This window comes from Glycine soja, chromosome 11 (assembly GCF_004193775.1).
Source record: "Glycine soja cultivar W05 chromosome 11, ASM419377v2, whole genome shotgun sequence".
NCBI classification, from domain to species: domain Eukaryota; kingdom Viridiplantae; phylum Streptophyta; class Magnoliopsida; order Fabales; family Fabaceae; genus Glycine; species Glycine soja.
Genome location: NC_041012.1, coordinates 40,250,134 through 40,273,114, shown reverse-complemented (window position 1 = coordinate 40,273,114; position 22,981 = coordinate 40,250,134). Strand labels below are relative to the sequence as shown.

General features: G+C 29.8%; 2 protein-coding genes across 3 annotated transcripts; both read left to right on the top strand.

Annotated features, from left to right (window-relative positions):
* Positions 1 to 1,743: 1,743 nt before the first annotated feature.
* On the top strand, positions 1,744 to 7,862 carry LOC114376429 (LEC14B homolog). Of its 2 annotated transcripts, none has more exons than XM_028334542.1 (10): positions 1,744 to 1,959; positions 2,421 to 2,818; positions 2,969 to 3,088; positions 3,269 to 3,346; positions 3,871 to 4,044; positions 4,439 to 4,516; positions 5,911 to 6,086; positions 6,827 to 6,982; positions 7,264 to 7,324; positions 7,423 to 7,862. In XM_028334542.1, the coding sequence occupies exons 2-10, from the start codon at positions 2,438 to 2,440 to the stop codon at positions 7,624 to 7,626; spliced, it is 1,428 nt and encodes a 475-aa protein (XP_028190343.1). In that variant the 5' UTR covers positions 1,744 to 1,959; positions 2,421 to 2,437; the 3' UTR covers positions 7,627 to 7,862. The 2 variants fall into 2 exon arrangements, with proteins under 2 accessions (XP_028190343.1, XP_028190344.1); XM_028334543.1 differs by having other exon boundaries at positions 1,748 to 1,959; positions 2,428 to 2,818.
* A 3,920-nt stretch (positions 7,863 to 11,782) lies between these two features.
* Positions 11,783 to 21,818, top strand: LOC114374232. The gene is made up of 12 exons (XM_028331851.1): positions 11,783 to 11,978; positions 15,363 to 15,542; positions 15,675 to 15,785; positions 16,102 to 16,437; positions 16,849 to 17,025; positions 17,144 to 17,431; positions 17,533 to 17,655; positions 18,036 to 18,233; positions 19,486 to 19,739; positions 20,179 to 20,380; positions 21,059 to 21,364; positions 21,473 to 21,818. The coding sequence occupies exons 1-12, from the start codon at positions 11,799 to 11,801 to the stop codon at positions 21,761 to 21,763; spliced, it is 2,646 nt and encodes an 881-aa protein (XP_028187652.1). The 5' UTR covers positions 11,783 to 11,798; the 3' UTR covers positions 21,764 to 21,818.
* The last annotated feature ends 1,163 nt before the right edge of the window (positions 21,819 to 22,981 follow it).

Genomic DNA, 22,981 nt, shown 5'->3' with positions numbered 1-22,981 from the left:
TGAAAAAATTCACCTAAGATTCTTGTGATGCCTTGTTGTTCGAATTTGGAACAGGTGGATAGAGACGCGTTGAGGTTTTCTAATATGAAGAGGAAGGCTATCAAATTTAAGGGTTTTTTTTATAATAAAAACTATATATATATATATATATATATATATATATATATATATATATATATATATTACTATCTCTACTTCTATATATAATAAATAAATATTTAATTTATCAAAAATAATAAAATTAATTAATTTTAATTAATAATATTATAAATTTTAATTTCATTTCTAAATTATTCATATCATTAAATGATTTAAGTGGTGATTTTTTTTTAAATTTTTTTAACTAATTATATTTTTTAAATTTTATTAATAGATCAATAAATATAATTATATACTTTTTATAATCAAAATAAAAATAAAATAAATATTTTATTCTTATATAAAGGATTAGAAAGGAAAGGATCTAACTTAATTGGTTTGCAAATTTTTTGTTACACTATTCAATATTTACTTATAAAAAGGATCGGAGACGTAAGTAGTATGCGATAATTTGAGCATTTTTCTTCTGCTTGTCGCAATACAGACATGAAAAATTTAAATTTGGGAACTATCCAAATTCTTCAGTTCATCATTAATTTGCGTTTTTTTATAAAATGGATGATAATTATTACCTCAACCAGATATATCAAAATTCTAGTTGCTTTTTGTACATATATCTTACACGGCTTAGAAATAAAGTCTGATATAAAAATATTAAATATTTTTAATTATTTAAATAATGAGTATATTTATAATATTATTTTGACTTTGAAATATATCATTTAATATACTTTATTAATTTTTTGATTTAAATAAATATAAATATTAGTTTTCTATATTTTAATAAATAATTTTTATTAAGTATTTTGACTATTTTCTAATTGAGTACGATATGTTTTTATAGTATCTCATTAATTCTAATCATTTTAGTATCTTATAAAATATTAATTTTAAATATTTAATCTCTTGAAAATATTAAGGTAAAATATAATTTTATTCCTTCAAAGTTCAAAATATTTTAAAATTTAAAATATTAGTTTAAGCTATTATATATAAAAATTTGTATATTTTTTTTCTCTACATTCACTAAAAGTGTTGTGATTCTAGTCCTTTATTGGAAACTAAAAACATGTGTTTCTGAAAAGTTTTAGTAATTATAATTAATTGACTAATTTTTTAATGAAAAAAATTCATGTATATTTTCTATTTTTATAAATGACGAACAAAATAGATATGATTTTTTTTTGAAGAACAATTACTACAGTGACAATTTTCTATTTTGGTTGAGATGTGAGTATGGTAATTTCTTGTTACCATATTTAATTTTTACAGATAAAAAAATAAAAAAATATCACACTAACTAATTACATTTAGTTATATTAATTTTAATTAAAAATATTTTTTTCCAATTTATATTTCATTGGAATTTGATATCAAAAATAAAAAAAAATCATAAATCTCAATTAAATAAAAAATATTTTAGAAATAATATCATTAAATAAGATAAAATTAATTGAAAAATATTTTTTATATTATTTTTCTTCTTATATTTATATTTGAGACTAGTGAGAGAGGGAGTATACTTTTACCGTGATTTTTAATTTTAATACAAGTATGCATTAATGTCATAATCAGATTTTTTAAGCTTTTTTTTTTCTAATAGTATTTAATTCAACGAAAGATTGACGCTACCTGGGTCCTGGGAGTTTGTAATGTAACACCTTGTATGTGTTGTGTTGTTTACGTATGCAAATTGAGAAGAAATCAAGCAAAGCCAAGGAAATGAAGGGGCTTTGACATTTCCAATTTTCTAATATTTAATATTCGCTCATTCCAATTTTCATCACAAACACACACTGCTACACCAAAAACCGAAGCAAAACAAGTGAATCAAGACTCTACTTCGTGTTCCAATCAGAGGTCCACTTCTTCAATCTTCATTCCTCAATAACCCCTTTTTCAATTTATTTATTTATTTTTTCAGTTTTTACTTCAACTGTTTGATAAGTCGCAGTGCAGTGCAATGTCATTTGGTACCCGGATATTCATTTTCCTTTTAATACTCATAATTGGACTAAAGTTCCTTTCTTTTTGTTTAATTATGTGGTTCTCTTCAATTTTCACACCTACGCTTTTGTTGCATAAACCAAAAAGGACTATACTTGAAAAACGTTTGGTTCTGAGCAACATCTGTTTTTGCTTTATTTCATTTGGCTTGCTTCTTCATAGTTGAGACTGAAAGGGGTTCTCTATTGGCACTGAATGTTAGTATTGATAGTCATTTTGGGTTTGAAACAGTTCAAAATTACAAGATTTTTGTGTATTTGTGATTAATAAGTCTTCTGGCTCAGTATTTCTTATTGGACTTATGCTTTTCGCAGGATATAGATAGAGAATTATGAGTCGATTGAACAAAAATAAAAGTATTTGTAGTGATGGTAGTGCCAGTAATGAATCTTCTTCAAGTGGAATAACTGGAGAAAGGGATGATCATCTTGATCATGAAATTGCACAGCTCACAAAACTTAGGTCAAGTCCTCATGAGCTTTTGGGTTGTGTTGTTCCTGGTAGGATGAGGTTACCTGTATCTACTGTGAGAATGTTGGTTGGTAGAGAAGGTAATTATTCTGGAAGAGGGAGATTTTCATCAGCAGATGGATGTCATGTGTTAAGCCGCTATTTGCCTACCAAAGGTCCTTGGATTGTGGGTCGGATGAAAAGCCGTGCGTATGTTTCACAGTTTTCGGCTGATGGTTCTCTTTTAATTGCTGGATTCCAGGTTATTAGTATTATCATTATCATCGCAGTTAGTGTGTACATAAATATGTATGAAGACAAAGAAGGTTTTGTTAAATTTAAGAGTTTTGTACAAGTGCATAAGGGTCTCTAGATCTTCACTTTTAGTTGTTTGTGCTTTGTTGTAAAACAGGGAAGCCACATCAGGATCTATGATGTTGACCGGGGCTGGAAAGTTAAAAAGGACATCTCTGCTAGAATGTTACGATGGACAGTAACTGATACATCTCTCTCGCCAGATCAACTCTATCTTGTAAGTTTGAGTTGACTGACAATGGAGGTGGCGTTCATGGACATTACTAGGATTAATAATTTTCTGTTATAAACAACCAATTAAGAATGTGAATCTTATATAAGTCTGAGCTATTTATCACTTTGTTTCTTTTAACTTGTTGCAACTCACATTTGACAATTTGCCAACTAACTATTGCAGGTTTATGCCAGTATGTCACCAATTATCCATATTGTTACTGTGGGATCTGGCACAATAGAATCAATAGCAAATGTTACAGTATGTACTGAAAATTTCTCACTCCCATTCATTATAGCCAGAGAAATATAGTTTCATAGCTTTTTATAATATTGTAAAGAAGTAGGAAGATGTTATACATTTACAGTTTTTTCCTAGTTGTGTGATAGTTATATTATTTGCAATTACTGTATGAGTTAGTTTTTTAAGATATACTAGTGGCTAATGCAAAACTTGGCTCCTTATTCTAAGCAATTTGAATCTGTAAAATAATGAAATGATTCTTACATTGTCACAAGCATGCTCCTACTACTGTTGAATTGTAGGTCATAGGATGAGGTCTCTCCAAACTCACATATAGAATGGGAAAATTTGTAATGCTTTGTTAAAGACACAGCCAACGAGCCACCCTGCTTATCTATTGTTATTAAGTAGCATATTTGTTCTTATGCTTTAAACTTCTAACCTAAAGTATATTTCTCTAAAGTGTATGTATGCATCTGTGTGTGTATAGACACATTAAATAATTGTTTTATTTACATTCAGGAGCCCTTCTATTATTGCAGGAAATTCACTATGGATTAAATTTCTCTTCTGATAATGGTGATGATGAATTTGGAATTTTCTCTGTCAAATTTTCAACGGATGGGCGGGAGCTTGTGGCTGGAACTAGTGATTGCTCGATATGTGTATATGATCTTGGAGCAGATAAGCTGAGCCTTAGAATACCTGCTCACCAGGTATTATAATATTATTTGCTATAATTTCTATTTTTGAATAATTAAAAAAAAGTTTCAAATATATTAGGAATCTTATTGAAAGTTGGCTGACTGCTTAAAATCAGAATAAAGGCTGAAACTCAATTTAGATACGTTGACCTGAATCTGTCAAAACTGAATCTTGTGGTTCATTGTGGGAGCAATTAAGGGTTTTGGGGAAGCATAGACCTTAAGACAGCCAAATTTTGAGTCTGAGAATCTTCTCTTCCCGTTCCTTCATCTTTAAAGAATGACTTGTATATAATTGTTAATCATTTGTTCATCAATTTAAAGTGGCATATAGTGAATCCAGGAGGACCATTATTTGCGAGCATAGAAATTGGATTATATCTGATGTGCCTTTTTCATGTTGCAGTCTGATGTTAACACTGTCTGCTTTGCTGATGAATCTGGCCATCTAATATATTCCGGTAGTGATGATAGTTTTATCAAGGTAACATTCATAATTTGGTTATGTTGAATTTGTTAATATCCACTAATATCTATGTTGGCAGCAATATTTTTATTTAATGTATGTCTTTATTCCATTATTGGCAAGTTAAGTTTACAGTACTGATCATGGCATTAGAGCTCTGGTGAAAGGGTAGTTGATGCAATTTGATCTTAGTTGATGGCAATGCAATTGGCTTAGGAGTTTCTTGTAATGCTAAGGATATAGTTTTCATTTGTTTCATCATTTACTTAATATTCCTGAGTAGCTTGCTATGAAGAAATGTGTAGTAAATTTACTCTGAAATATTATTTTAATTTATATACCTCATGAGAGCCTGGAAGTCTGGAATTTCATTTCTCTATTTCTTCTTCTGGACTGGACCCAATACAACTAACTTGAAAACTGACATGTAAGTATTTGATATCATGATTTTTTTTTATTTTTTTTTAAAAAAGTTTTGTCAGAACAATAATCTTTTTTTATCAAATAAATTAACTTTCCTCAAAATGTTAAAATGAAACCAGCATATAGATGTTCTTCAAGATTAAGCTTATTTCTTGATTTATTTTTCTTTTTGAGAAATCAAATTCTTCGAGATTATCTTTCCTCAAAGTGCCAATCAAAAAAATAAATGAAGTTTTTTTAAGTCTTCATGCTTGTAAGAATATTCGTCAAATGCTTGGAATTTTTGGTTTAGATGATTTTGTGAAAAAATCTTAGGCTTTCTATTGCTTGTCTATATTGCTTGTGAAGTTTTAGTTGAAATGTGGCTATTAGCATATTTGTTACTAGTCAAATTAATTGTCAAAAAAGTGAACATGGTTTCTAACATTTAATATGGTATCTGCCTATCTGATGTGTTCTAGATTAATGAATTAGCTAGGTTGCTGAAGAGAAGAGAAAGTTTGACAATATAAAGAGTCCAAAGTTGGACAATACAAGTGTCAACTGTTGATCAAAGTCATGCAATGTTTATACTATAGTGACTGGGTTGTTTAGATTTGCTTGCATTAGTAAGAGTATTTCTGAAATCTTGTGACTCAATGAACTAAGCTTTGCAAGAGATGGATATCTTTTTCTTATGCTGAAAACTAAGGAACGAATTCTCCATTAAATACTCAGTACTTTATTAAATATGACATATATATAATAAATACATATTTATGAATGTAGTTGCAGAATATCTCTCAAGGTGCAAGCCCAAGGACAATGTTCTTTGAAGCTTGGACCTGGCTTATAATTAAATGAGCTTACGATTAACCTAGCTCTCTAGTTGCTGCTCATTGACACTCTTAAATGTCTATCCTTTTGTTTCTCAATACATAGCTTTGGTTTTTCTGCTTGCAATTGCTCGTTGGAGGAATTCCACAAAAAGCTGTTGTGACCTTGTGCAGGTGTGGGATAGGCGTTGTTTTGTCGCCAAAGGACAACCAGCTGGTATCTTAATGGGACATTTAGAAGGCATTACATTCATTGATAGCCGTGGGGATGGTCGATATTTAATTTCTAATGGAAAAGATCAAACTACCAAATTATGGGATATAAGGAAGATGTCTTCTAATGCAATAAAGTAAATCTGTTTTATCTCTCACTTTGTTATGTAGATTCATAGTTATGCTAATGAATTCTATTGTTTCCCTCTATAACCTACTTGAAATGCTTTTATGTTAGAGTAGGTATTTCAAAGAGAAATAAGTAGAAGGAAGAAAGAATATACAGAGACATGAATTGAAAAAAAAACAAAAAAAAAAATAGGCCTATCTTGTTTAAATTCAATGTGATCTTTAAATTCTTTAAATGAGCTTGGTTATGATAAGACCTCTTTGTTGGCAATCCAAATGTGGCTGTAACAGTTCCCCTCTCCCCCTGGGAAACAAAACTACAGTAATTTGAAAAATAAAATCTGCAAAACCATGAAGTATTATTCATTGAGTTTGGAAGTTACAACGAGTCTGATTGATTCTATTTCTAACCCCTTATAAATGTTATTCTGGTTGTCAACTGTGAACCACTGAACTGAGAATTGTTGTTACAATGTTACTGACTGTAGTTTACTGATGTTGCATAAGTGGAACTTTGTCTTTCAAGAGATATATTGGATGGTTATTCATCTTAGTTTTTAATAATCGTAAAGCTTAACTCCTCTTCCACATGAGTGTGTTTTTGTGCATAGACTCACTACTCATTGTTATGTATTTTGATTTTGACATGGGGATGATATTTTATTATGGTCAACACTTAAGCCCAAGAAAAATAAACAAAAGTGACTCCATTTTATTTAACAATTATGTTTATTTCTTAAACCAACAGTCTTGGCCTTGGAGATGATGAGTGGGACTATCGATGGATGGACTACCCTGAATATGCAAGAAATTTAAAGCATCCTCATGATCAGTCATTAGCAACATATAAAGGTCACTCAGTGTTGCGTACTTTAGTGCGCTGTTATTTCTCTCCTTCGTATAGGTAACTCATACTTTTAGAACATTCTTACTCTGGTGTATTGTTCTTTTACATGATATAAGATTCAAACTTGTCCAACATATTTAGGTGTTGAAATTGCTTGTGATCATTTACTTTGAAATCAAATACCTATATATATTTTATAGTGGCAAACCAATTCAATAGCTGTTAGTTAAGTGACAGGAATATGTTTTGGTAGCATTCCTCTTTCAATAATGCTTCTTTTATGATTTTTCTGAAGAATGAGAATATGACATATTGTTCTTGTGTATTTCTTGTTGCAGCACTGGTCAAAAGTACATTTACACAGGGTCTAGTGATTCATCTGTTTACATATATGACCTGGTAAAAGGAATTACTTATATATTATTTTATCAACAGCTACTGCATTTGTATGAAGACTTAGCTTAGCTGATATCAATGCCTATAAACATTATTTGTAGGTAAGTGGTGCACAAGTTGCAAAACTTGATCATCATGAGGCACCTGTAAGGGATTGTAGTTGGCACCCCTATTATCCAATGATGATCTCTTCGGCTTGGGATGGTGATGTTGTCAGGTGGGAATTTCCTGGGAGTGATGAAGCCCCTGCTTCTCCAAATAAAAGAGAAGGTCGAATTCGTAGGAGAAATTTGCTTTATCTATAGTTCATGCTCTTTGTACATATGTGTCTGGATCCATACTATATTTTGCTAGCTACATGGGATTTCTCGTGTCTTTCTTTTTACTTCTTCTATTTTCCTAGTTATAGAAAGGGTCCCCTAAAAAAAATCTGCTACATTGATCTATACCTTGTTCTTTACGTTTCTATGGATGAACATAAAGCCTCGGTTAGTGTACAGTGTTGTCCCCTATTAAACGAGCACAATTCCTTGCTGCCCTATTATATCTTCATAACTTTGGGCTTTGAAGTTTGCATTGATGATGAAGGAATTTTTTTAAATATTTGAGAAATGTTTTTTACGCGTTTTTTTAAAAAGTATCACTACACTTTGATTGGGGAAAAAAAAATCTAAACATAAAGTATTGACATTCATATTTATGAAAAAATCATTTGTTATAATATACTATGAAAACTTTTGTGGTAAAAAAAGAAAAAAATATATTTTAAGCAACTTGTTAAAGATGTGTTTAGAAGGCCATGCAACAGCAGATACATCAATATATGATTTACCTTTTAAGCAACTTATATTAAGCATAAAATGAATGGAACAACAGTCTATTATTTCTTTTAATTTTATTGATTCATAGTGATCTTGAGTTTGAGCTTTAAATATATAATTGTGTTAAATAATCTGAGTGAAAATTTTGTAGCTTATATTTGGCTAGAGTAAGATTACCTCTTACAGAGAATATATTTATGATTTTGCACTAACTCTTGATTAAAAATAATATTATATCGCTAATAAATAAAATTATAAATATTAAAACCTAAATAAGTAAAAAACATAAAGACTCTTAATTATAAGAAAAATAATATATACACAATTTTTATAGTATAACTCAATTACAAACTATCATCAATGATAATTTTAATATTTTCAACACCAAGTTTTATTTTTATGTTATAAAAATTATTTATAATTAGAGTTGTGAATTAATCAGAAATTATTTTTGAATTTTTTTATTCTTGATTTTTATATCTTTTTTTTAAAAATATCTTTTTAACTTTTATCCTTTTTAATTTTCCAGCTGAGTTTTGTATGTTGGTGTCTATGAAAAGCTTAAAGAAAATCTACAACTTTGATGAAGAAGTCGTGAATAGATTCGGTCTAGACCCTAAACGGATTTCGACTTCAAGTTGCAAACTTTATTTTCCATCTGCAGTTTAATATAGGTGTAGTATTTTGAGCATATTTTAAGTTGTATAAGTTGGATCAACACAAAATCAACGCTAAAATTTTTCTTGAAGGTATCCCGAGCAAATTTGACCATAAAAAAGTCAAATTAATGAAAAACAGTGGCAGGCGTGACATGGAGACAAATTTAAAGGTATTTAGAGATATTTCAATTTTATGATTTCTTTTATTAGGATTTCGAGTTAATAATCTAATTGGGATATGTATTTTGAGATTTATCTTTTAAGGATTTGCAATCATTAGGTTTGGTTTAGGATTTGCTCTTTATTTCTTATAAATTTATCTATAAATAAGAAGTAGGAAGTCATGTAATTGAATCTGAGAATAAGAATTTTGAGTTTATTTTCTCTATCTCAGTTCTTTATCTTTTTCTTTCTCCTTTTGACGATTGTGTGAAACCTCTATAGAAGCTTAAACACTCCAGAGTAATATGTTGGGTTAAGGATTCTTTTTGTGTGCGAGGTTTGACTATATTTTCTTTTTCGATTATTGACTATATATTATATTCAATAAATATAGTATTTATTGGACATTTTATTTTACTCATAATAATATTAACAATGATATTTATTAAATTTAACAAATGTTTTCATGCATTGAAATTTCAATTACTCCTTCTACCCGACAACTGATGTGTATAAGTAGATTATGTAATTAAAACATATAAGAATAAGTAATATTTTTCTATTTTATTGTTTTTTTTTTGTGTGAAACATTGGAATTTTGGCATCCTATGAGTTTTTGTGCAATAGATGTCTTAAACCGCTAATTTATACTGTTTGGTGGTTTTTATTTTGTAGAAACAAAGGTAAGGGATAGGAAAAAAGTTGAAGCCTCAGTATTCGCGCTTAACGCACTAGGTTCGCTTAGCGAGTTGTTGTCGCTTAGCGCGACTAAAAAGCAGCTTGAAGAATTTGAAGTCATGCGAAGGAGCGCTTAGCGCTCAACCACTTACCCGTGCTTAGCGCAAAATTGTGGAATCTCGGCTCGGGATGATTTTTAAGTGAAAAAAGAGAAGAAAAAGGGTGTTCGTGGAGAGACAAAATAGAATCCTAGAACTTGAGGAAGAAGAAAAAGATAGTCATTGGGAGACACTCCTTTTCCACTTATTCATCTTCATTTCTTTTCCCTTCATATTTTTCACCCTTTTTGTATAGTTAAGCCCTTCATGACAATGAGGGGCTAAACAACTCATTGTTGGAGAGCATTCTACCAAACTCTCTTGATGTGATGACTCTCATTATCTATTTAATATTATTAGTAGTTTCATTGTCTCTTTTTATGCTTATTTTCATGTATTTGGTTTGATCACCCATTTATATGCTATGTTAGGGTTTAGGCATTGAAAAATACGGTTAATCCTTAGAACTGGAAAGAACATCTAAAATGTTTCATTGCTAGGGATAGTGTGAGGTGATTTAGCCTGGTTATACATCTCTGTTAATCATGCAATTCAACTAATTTAGTTAGCTAGTTCTTGAGGGATTAAGAAATGAATTAGGGGAAATTGTCTCTCTAAGGTGAGGAATTATGGTTAGAGTACTTCAATAAATGTAGGTGGTAACTAGAGTACTATTAAATAAAGAAAAACTAATTATCTTACGTTAAGAGAAGTTTCGGTAGAAAACCCCCAACATAATCAACTCATGCGTTCACAATTCTTCTCCATTCCTCGTGCTTGTTTTCTTTGCTTAGCCTTAGTCTAGAATCACATAAATATCTAATTTACAAACAAAATGACTCAAATCACATTTCTTAAATTCATTCATTAATTGCACACAAATTGGGTATACACTATCTTGAGTACAAACAAAATCCTTACATAAACAATACTCAATCTTATCATTTTAAAATATTACTTGAACGAATTGGTACACTTTTCAATGAGTATCGTCTTAAATTTTCTTCTTACGTAACACTTACATTAGGAAACAAAATGAGTATTTTATTATTGTTTAAAATAATTATAGGTCAAGAGATAGTATGTACAAAAACTTATCTCCTTATAAAAGGCAACAAGTTAATTACATTGCTGATCTCCTAGCAAGGGCATCTCAATTCCATGCTAGCAACCATATTTTCCATCAAATACACCTTCATGTATTTCAGTTTCTCTTTGTAAAAAATATATTTGTAAATGCTATAGAATCAATATGTTAGTTTAAGGTTTTTTTTTTTCTTCTGAATCTTGAAGTTTGACTTTAATTTGTTTTGAAATTGTTATATTTATTCCTGTTCCATAATCATCATCATCATCCAAAGTTTCTTGACAGATAATGAAAAACTAACAATTAGATAAAAAAATGACAATTTTATAAAACTAACCTTATTTTCATGAATTCATTGATAGTTTTTTGTTGTCCATCATTTATATTATAAGAGATATCACTACTAAAAAACTTATTTTTTAATGTAATTACTATTATATTAAAAAAAGTTAAAATAATAATTATTTTGAGACTTAATTTTTCTTTTTGCACCACAATTATAATGAGATAGTGAGTATTTGATTATTAGACATACTATATTTATTAGTTTTGGTGTAAGATAATAGTGTGTTTAACCAAACTGAGTTAAATCTGATTTGGTGTAAGATATACTTTATGAAGTTATTAATTATATTGACTTTTTGTACATGTACAGTTTTAATATGACTGTACAGTTTTAATGTTGTAATTTAATAATTGACAGTTTCTTAATAAATTATAATCTTGTATAAATTTTGTACAGTAGACAAATAAATATGCTAGTGCAAACAGACAAAATAAATTTATGAATATTAATACATAAAACCTTTTTATGTTATTTTTTTTAATCTTTATCATTTTTTATTATTTGTCCAGACAAAATATGTTTTTCATGACTTTGTATGTTCACCAAACCTCTTTCTGAATCTTTCTCTCATTCTTTATTACACATTAGAACATAAGAGAATTCTGGTCACTCTTTGACCCTGGAGAATGTTTCCATTGAGGTTTTGGGTAGTTGTGGTATTGATTATGTTAACAACTCTTGGAGTTGCTTTGGATAATGTGATGGCCAAGCCTCGTCGAATTCTTTTGGATACAGACGTTGATCTTGATGATGTATTTGCTCTTATTTACCTTTTGAAGCACAACAGATCAGAGTTCCAATTGGAGGTTAGTAGTCCAAAGCAAACTGATGAGCAACACGTTGATGTTGGCCTTTATTGTTCCTTTCTATTTTTGTTTGTTTGTTTTTACCACGAATCATTGTTTTCACTGATTAAGTTTAATAATGATTTACTCATTACTTGGCTGAAATATTTTTTATTTTTCCTTGGATTTCATATGAGAAATGTCTCTAAACTTCAAATTCATCCTAAATTCATCTAAAAAATATCCATAAATTTTCAGATGGAAATAAAATTTCATCTAAAAATACAAAAACTTCTATTAGTTAATTTATCTTCCTTAAACAACTTTAAAATATTATTTATTTTTTATAACTTGATCATAAAATTAGGTCCCGTTCAAGGTAATTTTTTATTTTTAGTTTTTAAATTTTTAAAAATCAAAACTTGTTTTAGTTTTGAGTTTTTAGTTTCAGTTTTGTTTTGTTTTTAGTTTCTAAAAAGTTATTGCAAATCAAAGACGAATAATCAATTATTTAATTTTATCTTGTTTCACACTATGAAATAACGCAATATAAAAAAATATCAACACATAAAAATAATAAAAAATAATAAATAATTAAAACTTCTAAAAATAGTAAAGGGTTTGAAAAAATATATTTTTTACAACAAAAATAAATATATTAAGAAAATAACACAATCATTAGAATAACAATTATAACAAAGATATATAACACTAATGGTGGTGACAATAGAAATTGTGACATTGGCGACAACAACAATAAGAGTGGTGACAACAATGATGACAATGGTGGAAGAATGGTGGTGGGGGAGGTTGTCATGGTGATAATAACAACAACATCAATTATGATAGTTGTGATACTGATGGTGGTATGGTGATAACAACAACAACAATAGTGGTGATTGTGACGAAATGGTGTTGGTGACGACGATTATGGTGGTGGTGGTGGTGACAGTGAAAGTGTATTTTTTAAAACTAAAAGTTAAATTCATAATTCCTTTTTCTTGATTTTGAAAATGAATACAAAAATATTTTGAAATTGAATTAAAAACTATTTTAGCTCTAATTTTATTGAACACATCTTATTCCATAAATGACATTGAAAAACTAAAAACCAAAAACATGCAACAACACACGAACGAGCCCTTAGTTTCCTTAGATAACTTGATTATAATCCCTAAATTTTGGCAATGGATTCAAAATTTATTTGTATAAATATAAATAAATATTAGCAATATTTAAGATAAATTATTTATTGTATCTCAATATGGTATAACCATAGAGCCATACATTTATGGTGTATGTAATATATACTCACATTTTCAAAACCTACTTCTATTACATATAATAATAGAAACAAACACTTGTTGATAAATAAAAGTAATGTTATAGTAATAGAACATTACATTACATCATTTGGCATATGTAATCTTTATTACATCGCAAATTTTAACGTAATTCAATCCTATAAAATTAATTTGTAAGATGATGAATGTTTCTCATTTATATACTCTATCATAATACTATCTCTAATCAATGTGAGACTTCAACACACCTTTCTTTGTCCACTGCCTTAACACAAGTGACCCACCAATGGGTTTAAGATAAGCTAGAATACCATGTTATAATGCAAGTTTTAGTATAAAATAACCTTACAAAATCAACTTATAAGGTGAGAATTGATCCTCCCTTATGTACTTTATCATAACACTACTTGAAACTTTAACACACTTCTCTTTTCCCACAATTATCCACCACAACTAAGGTGGGCTTAGGATAGCCGTAATTATGATGACTTTCAAACAATTTATGTATTACTATTAATGTTTCACTTTTCACGATTCAGCTTTGAAGTTTGAAGAAGTAAACTTAAAGAGAGACACATCAGGTTAAATAAAATTAGGAACTACAAACATAAAATAATGGCTTTAAATTGATAGGAACTACAAACACCCTATAAAATTCCATTTCATTCATAGTATGCGTTGACACAAGCTAAGCTAATAATCAGGTAGCTGAAACGTACACATTGTAGTTCATTAACAACACCAAAGACTTGTTACACTTTGTTCATACCTTCCCATTTATTTCTTTTCTTGATTAATTCTCACTCTTGATAAGCAAATAAATTCATTAAAGAGAGGATACAATGTGAAACATAAATGAAATATCTTCTCCCTCACAAAGAATACAAGTAAAAAGTGATTTATCCTCCAAAATTTCCACCACGTACTATGAATATATGAACAAATTAAACACATCATATGATGTCTACACCATCTAGAGTCCCTCCTCTCAAATAAATCAACACCAGAGAAATATTGTATCATATAACAAACCTTTGAGGATCCCAACCTTGCTATCCACCAAAGCGAGGATCTTACAACAAAGGCCCCCACAATGCCAAAGATAAATCTTGTAGTTGATGCCACGAAGCTCCCATAAGACAACGATATAACCATAAATACATGGCCCCAGGTTTGATGCATTCTGTGAAAACGTATAGTAAAATGGTAACCAATAAATCAATGATTCCTTTTCATAGAAGAAATCGGCACCAACACTTGGTTTCATAATGAGTGAGGTCGTTCGATGCTCTCCATGACGACGAGGATGATATGCGATCTCTGAGATTTAGGGGAAAATAATGTGATTGAATTTGAAATCAGATTTTCTCTTTTTCCCCGGGCCACCTGCCAAAGTCATTCACTAACATGACTGCCAGTACAGATCTACCTCTACCTCGCCACGCCAGATGCAAACCTTGCGCAATGGAGAATGGCAGGGTGGAGCGCCTCCATGGGGTGTTGGAAGATTTGCACCAAGATTTGAAGTCTTTCATGAAGATCCCACACTCCATAAACCTTATCTGAAGAGAAACACTTCTGGAGATAGGTCACGATTGTTCTAACAGAAATGATGAAGACAAAAGAAAGGTGGAATCGACTGCTGTGTAAACTCGTCCTTAAAAACATCCAAAATTTCATTAAATCAAGCTCCCTGTTTTCACCAACTTCGCTTCGCATTTGCTTATTTTCATAAGTAATAACGAGTAGCTTATCCAAATACTTTTTTTTTTATAAAATAAGTATTTTTTTTCCTAGAAAAAAAAGCATAACCAAACTCACCCATTATATGTTTGTAGGTATATGATATCTCTATACATACAAATTTAATGACTATCCCTATATAAGTGTTCATGAGGATATATATGGCAAATTTCTTGTTGTGAGTACTTTGTTTGTTTTTAGTGTTGTAAAACCAACACAATTTGATGTAATGAAGTTGACATTACATATTTGACATAACTTGGGAAATAGTTATATTGTGAACCATTTTGAGCATTTTCTTTATCATTAAAGGATTAGAATTTTGTGATGTTTTAAGTCTTTATGCATGCGTTTGTAGGGAGTAACAATCAGCGCAAATTCTTGGACTAATGCTGGGCATGCTGTGAATCAAGTTTATGACATACTTTACATGATGGGACAAGATGACATAACAGTTGGAATGGGAGGTGAGGGTGGCATACTCCCAAATGGTACCATACTTCCAAATGTAGGTGGATATCTTTCAATTATAGAACAGGTATGTGTCACCTTTTTCCTTTCTTTCTTTTGTAAGCCTCCAAGTAGCTAGAAATAGATAGAGCATACAATAATACATTATGTTTCTATTCACGATTGATATGTTATATCAAATGACATTTCAATGAATTAGGGAATGACAACAACAAGAGGTTGTAGATACAGGCAGGCCATTCCTATGGGCCTCCGAGGGCTTTTAGATATTGATACTAATTTTGGCATTCGAAAAGCTTTCCTTCCACAGGTATAATAAATATTGTCAATTTGAACCTGTTGCCTTTAGTATAATTACCCATATTATAGTACTATAGAAATTGAACTTTCCAACATTAATTGTCCTTCAATAATAAAGTACAAGTCAATGTCACCATAATGGTATTCTAATTGTTCTAATTACCAACTCAATCACATTGATTAATTGATTGATTTGTTCACAATTAGCCGCATTGCAACAACTTTGACTTGAAACTATTTACAATTACATTGTAGTTGAATTGATTAATTTGTTTCAATTGTTTGTAGTCTAAATATTGGTTTTTTTTATTGCATCATGAAATTAGGGGAGAAGGAAATATACCCCCTTAAGACAACCAACTGCTCAACAAGTGTTGATTGACAAAATATCTACAGGCCCCATAACTTTGATTATGTTAGGAGCGCATACAAATGTAGCTATTTTCCTTATGAACAATCCACACCTAAAGAAAAATGTGGAGCACATTTACATCATGGGTGGTAGTGTGGGGTTAAGAAACCAAACGGGTTGTTTCCCCCAAGATGCTTTTACCTCTTGCGTACCTAGGCAATGTGATGGTTGCGGCAACGTGTACACAAATTATAAAGCTAACCCCTATGCTGAGTATAATATATTTTGTGACCCCTTTGCAACATATCAGGTTAGCTCAAACTATATGGAGAAGTTATTAGCATGTTAACATGCGTTGATATCTTTTATGATGACATTAATGCTTTATTTATTTATATTATTACAGTAGAGCATAAAAAATATTCAAGCTCATTTTGAATAAATGACATTGTTAAGTAAATAGCCATCATTATTTAATTGTCCCTTGTTGTCAACTGTAACCAATTAAGCATTTAGTTTTTTCAAAGTTTAGGTTAATGTTTTCAATTTCATTTTGAATAAATGTCGTTGCTAAGTAAATAATAGTAATAATTGTTTAATTATTGTTGTCAAATATAATGAATTGAGCATTCAACTTTTTCAAGGGTTAGGTTGATGTCTTTATATGCGGACATAAATTCATAGATATAGGTTCTTGACCAATAAGTACATGTCATTTTAGGTTATTCATTCTGGTATACCTGTTACCCTTGTTCCTCTTGATGCAACAAACACAATCCCATACACTAAAGAATTCTTTGATGAATTTGAAAAAAGTCAACACACGTATGAAGTACAATATTGTTTCAAGTCTGTGAAAATGGCTCGTGATGCGTGGTTTGGCAATCAATTCTATAAGGTAATCTTTTAATAATGTTTGTATATATCATATGTGCCTGCGATTTTCACTTATTAACATATCTTTTGTTTAGTAGAGTAAAATGAAACTCATTTTGATAATGATTCATTGTTAACAGAATTATTTTATGTGGGACTCTTTCGCAACTGGTGTAGCAATCTCAAGCATGAGAAACTCCAATAAAAGAAATAAAGAGGAAAATGAATTTGCAGATATGGAGTACATAAACATAACTGTATTTACTTCGAACAAACCCTATGGGATATCAGATGGCTCTAATCCATTCTTTGATGGCCTCAAAGTTCCTAAATTCAATCTAAAAAAAGATGGGGTGCATAGTGGTCATGTTCAACAAGGGCTTAGAGATCCATTTTGCTTTGTGAAGAATGGGAAAGGAAGATGTCAAGTAATTGTTTCTCTTTTTCCTTGCTCAACTTTAAGATTTTATAAATACTCAAGCATATAAGAAAATGTTTGTGTTTATTTATTACAAAATTTACTGTATAGGACGGTTATACAGCTGAGGTGAATGGTCCTGACTCAATGAAGGTACTTGTTGCCACTAAAGCAAAGCCTAACCGGGAAGTTAGGAACCCACTTAACAGAGAATATTTCAAAAGCTTCTTGAATGTTAGTTCACTTTTATTTTATTCAAACCTCTTCAATTCTGTTTTATGAGATATTTTCTTAAAAAGAAACACACCACTAAATTCTATGTGCCCTTACTGTTATTGGGCGTATAAATAGGGCTTGGCTCTTATGCACTTTATAGGATAATATAAAGTACAATATTAATTAAAAAAATCAATGGTTAAGATTGTAGTTAACTTAATTTAGATTTTATAATATTTATATTTGATTTTATTACAATCCCAATCGTTAATGTTCTAATTATCAATGGTGAGTGCACTTTATTCTCTAAAATGCAACCATCATTTTAGTTTAAAGGAACCAAATTCTATAAAATGATACAAGTATCTGAATTTTGCTTTAATTTCGGTGGTTAACAGGTTTTAAGGCAACCACAACATGCTGGGAGGTTCAACTTCACTACACAATTTCCTTACTATAAAGAAGTAACTTACATGCCAGATTTTCAAAACAAAACACTAGGGAAACATGTTGTGTTTGACATGGACATGAGTGTAGGAGATTTTCTTGCTCTATTTTACCTTCTTAAAGTGGATGTTGAAGTGATAAACCTTAAGGTATTTAAATTTTTCACTCTTTGATTTAGGTGTTCTACACTTAAAAGATTGAAAAAAACATGGAAAATGTGCTTATATAATTAAAAAAAAAACTCTTCAAAATCTTTTAGCTTAATAAGTTTTTTTTTATTAAGTCAAATAACCTATTTGATCTTTTATCTTATTTCTTTTGTTCGATTTAGTCTTTTCTCTTTTAGAAAATTCATTTTCATTCTTTATTTTTTTAAATTGTTTTAAAATGATTTTTTCATTTCATTCATCTAAAGTTAATACTGTTAATAAAATAAAGATATTGACGGTTAAAAAACACTACAAAATGTGAGTTTTTTTTCTTCATCTTCCTCCTTCTCTTCTTCCTTTTCCTTCCTCCTCTTTCTCTCCTTCTTCCATTGCAAACCCAAAACCCTAATAATATTTCTTGTTCTTCTTAAATCTCAAAGTTTTATGATCCACAACATGTCATCTATTGCAAATTCAAAATAGATCATTTTAGTTTAATGACAACCACAACAACTCAAGTCTAGCATTTAAAATTATCCATAAACTATAATAACAGGCGCACACATATACCCTTTAACAAATCCACAAAAAATTGATAGTTCAAAAGTAAAAAATTAACCGGTGCCATAAATCGTTGTCAACTTCAAGTATGTAGGCATGGAGCATGTTGGTGCTCTCCTGCGCTATGATGATTGGCGACTTTGGCTTCTTCTTGGACCCCTTCATAGGCCATTGTGGCTATCGCCCCACCACGTGGAGGTATAGTACTAATACTAGAAAGGAGTTAGGAATTTGAGGAAAGATTTTGGTGTGTGCAGGTAGAAGAAGAGGAAGGAAGAAGGGAAACTGATAAACATATTTTTAGTAATTTTTAGTCGTCAATATGTGTAATTATTAGTGGTGTCAATTTTTCATAGAAGGAAGGATTATTGTGAACCTATTTAAAAAAATAAAGGATCAAAATAAACTTTTTAAAAGATTAAGGATCAAATTGAACTAAATAAATAAGATAAAAGATTAAATACGTCATTTGATCTTATTATTATTACTCTAAAAATTTAAGGGAGGAGAAAAATTGTACATTCTAAGGTCAGGGCATAACTTCTATAGTTGTAATTTGTTAAGCTATGTTACTTGTTACGTGACACTTGAAAGCTCGTATTTATTAATTTGTTGAGTTATACTATAGCTTTAATTATACTTATATGTTGTTGCACAAAGACATGGACTCACATAATGACTTTTGGTTTAGGCAATCACTGTGAGCCCAACTGGGTGGGCAAATGCTGCAACAATAGATGTCATCTATGACTTACTACACATGATGGGTCGTGATGATATCCCAGTCGGTCTAGGTGATGCATTTGCAATGAATCAGTCAGACCCCATATTTCCAATTGTTGGAGATTGCAAGTATGTTAAAGCCATTCCCCACGGAAATGGTGGACTTTTAGACTCTGACACTCTATATGGACTTGCTCGTGATTTGCCACGTAGCCCTAGAAGGTGCTTTTCGAGTTACTTTTTTTCCTTAAAAGTGCTCATCATCATTATAATGCCCGAAAAATTATTGAAATTATTATGGCTATATGAAAAAAAGAAACCTATATTTTGCTACTAAAAAGAGTACTATTATTCTTCCACTGTATTCATGCATAAGTTTCACCTTTTGAGTTCTTACATAAGACTCACTATATATGTAGTTTGTGTAAGAAGTCAATCCTTATGAAATGAAAGTAGTGAATACAATGGTGTAAAACTGAAATAATACAATCCATCAAATTATGATATTGCACTTTTTTAGTATAAAAAATTATTATATATCAATGCATCTTTTAACTTGGGTACGTTTGTTATATATGGTTTTTATTCAAGTGGCATGCTTGTAAACTTACTCTCTTTTTTTTACCTATAATAAACTCTAACAAATTAACATGTGGCTTAGGTATACATCTGAAAATTCTGTGAAGTTTGGGGCTCCTCGAAATACAGATCACCCTGAACTTAGACAGCCACTGGTCATGGAAATTTGGGAGTCCATATTGCAAACAATGGAAACAGGATCTAAAATTACAGTATTAACCAATGGACCTTTGACTACTTTAGCAAAAGTTGTATCGGTTAAAAACATAAGCTCCAGAATTGAGGTAATTTAGTTACATTATACATTTGCTTTGCAACATTTTAGAATAGTGGTAATAAGTGTTTTTTTTTTAATTTAAAATGTGTGTGATTCTAATCTCTTAATTTTTTTAGCCTATTAACTTTTATTTTTAAAATTAAGTAAATTTGAGTTTTTGTCATTTTTCTTCTATCTAAAAATTCTCAAATTCTTTTTTTAATCCAATATTTAAGGTTTATGATGAATTTGAGGTCTAAATAATTATAGAAGTTTAACAGTAAAAAAAACTAGTTAAAATATGAATGGTTTTATACAATTGACATTAGAATTTGAAAAGGAAAAGTTTTGAATTTTTTTATTTTTAGAAGAAATTGGATATTTAATTTGATAAGTTTTGCAAAGAAAAAAAGTTTAAAAAAAATTAGCTGATTTATTTTGAAAAAAGTTTATATTGAAAAGTGAGAGTTTCATAACATAGAAAAGTGATAATTGCCTTAAAAGTTGATGCAAGAGTAGCCATAGAAAAGTGAGAAAATTGTTCCTGTCATTTTGATATAAGTTATATTTTAGCCAAAAGAAAACACTAAAATTGAATATTCTAACCTCATTCTACCTTAACATTCTGCCATGTGATGAAAGAAATGTAGTTAAGATGATTGTAATGTGTAGTAATGACATAACATAGCTCTTCTAAAATGTGTAGGAGGTTTATGTAGTGGGAGGACACATCAACCGGAATGTCAGTGACAAGGGAAATATATTTTCAGTTCCTTCCAACCAATATGCAGAATTTAACATGTTTCTGGATCCTTTAGCAGCTGAGATAGTGTTTCAATCAGATGTCAACATCACACTCATTCCCCTTAGTATCCAACATAAAGCAAGTTCATTTTCTAGTATGTTACACTGGTTGCGTAGGACAGAAAAAACACCTGAAGCTGTGTTTTCCAAGCGTGTGTTATTGAGGCTACAACGTCTGAAGCATATCCACCATAGATATCATCATATGGTAAACTTCAGTACTAATCTTTTATTTCCTGTGATTGGACAAAAAGGACATAGGTTTTCTACAATTTGTTTCTGCTACTTACGATTTGTGTTTATAATAATGTTGTAGGACACATTCTTGGGGGAAATTCTAGGTGCGGTTGTCCTAGCTAATGGCCATGGCCCCTCAAATCTAAATGCAAAATTTGAACTCAAGCCCATTAAAGTTTTGGCCCAAGGGGATGAGTCCATAGATGGCAAAATGGTGGTAGATGAGAAACATGGAAAATTAGTCAGAATTTTAAGCCATATGAGTTCCAAGGCTTATCATAAAATGTTTGCAAATAGCCTTGGTGATTGGAACCAATCGGCTAGGGTAGGAAGCTTTGAAGATCAAAGAAGGAAATGGAGTCATCCTTAAGCTTGGTGTACGTCTTAAACTAATGAGAGTGGTTAATCATTAAAGTATCCAAAGAAAAAAAAATGTTATGATTAAAAATAAAAATTATTTATAAAAGAGGAAATTATTTAATACAAAGTGATTAAGTGATAATTAAGATATATAGTATTAAAAATATAAGTTATTAATTGTTTGTTTGATTTTATAATATTATATTATTTATTTAGTAATAACAAATTTATGTAATGAGATATAATGTGATTTGGTGGTAAAGGAGAAAGGGGGGAGATAGAAATAAATTATAGGTTCAAATTTCTTTGTTAATAAATTAATAATTAATATTTGCTGATAAAAAAATTATGTAAATTTTTGGTTCTCCGTCATACTTTTTAAACGGTTCTTTACAATTGTTTTAGAAACACCAATGTAAAAAGCACCTTTTTTTTATAGTGATTATAGGTAATATATTTTTTCACTATATTTTAATCAAGCTAAGTGATTTAATGATTCTTAATTTCTTATGAAAGTCTATATACACTAAGTTTTGAGATCTTGGGTTCAAATTTTAACTTGAGTATTTTTTTTTTTTTTTATATTTCCACCATGGATGGACTAGAATTTTGTTCAATTTTAAAATAAGTGATCAAAATTAAAAAATTAAAAATGGGAGATCAGAAGTATAATTAATCTTTTTATTTATTGCATAATATTATTTAATTTACTTTTTATATGATTAAATTATTTTGGATTAATTATAATTTTACTCCTTTAACTTTTTTAAAATTTGATTTTTAGGTTCTGAACCAAAATTTGACTTGCCAAAACCTTTTAACTTTTTTTTTCTTCTCCCTTAAATTATGACATAATCAATTTAATTATTTTGTTTTATATTTTGTGGTGATTCATTTTGTGACCGTTAAAAACTGTAAAAAAAATAATTGATAGAGCTTTTAATCAGGTATGAAATAGTCTCTGAAGGTTAAAAACTACTAAAAATGATTCCTCCAGTTTGTCATAATAAAAAATCACCAAGATCTTACACAATCCCCAAATCAACAACAATAATAAACAAAATCCCTAAATCAACAATTTTTTTCTCCTTTCTTCTCTGCCACTTCCAATTTTGTTAATGTCTACGTTGAGTATGAACTCAAGCTACAACTCAGCTTTAATTCCCGCTTTGTTTTCCTCTTCAACCATGTTCTTTTCCTATCTAACATGAAGTTATTCTAACTGAAC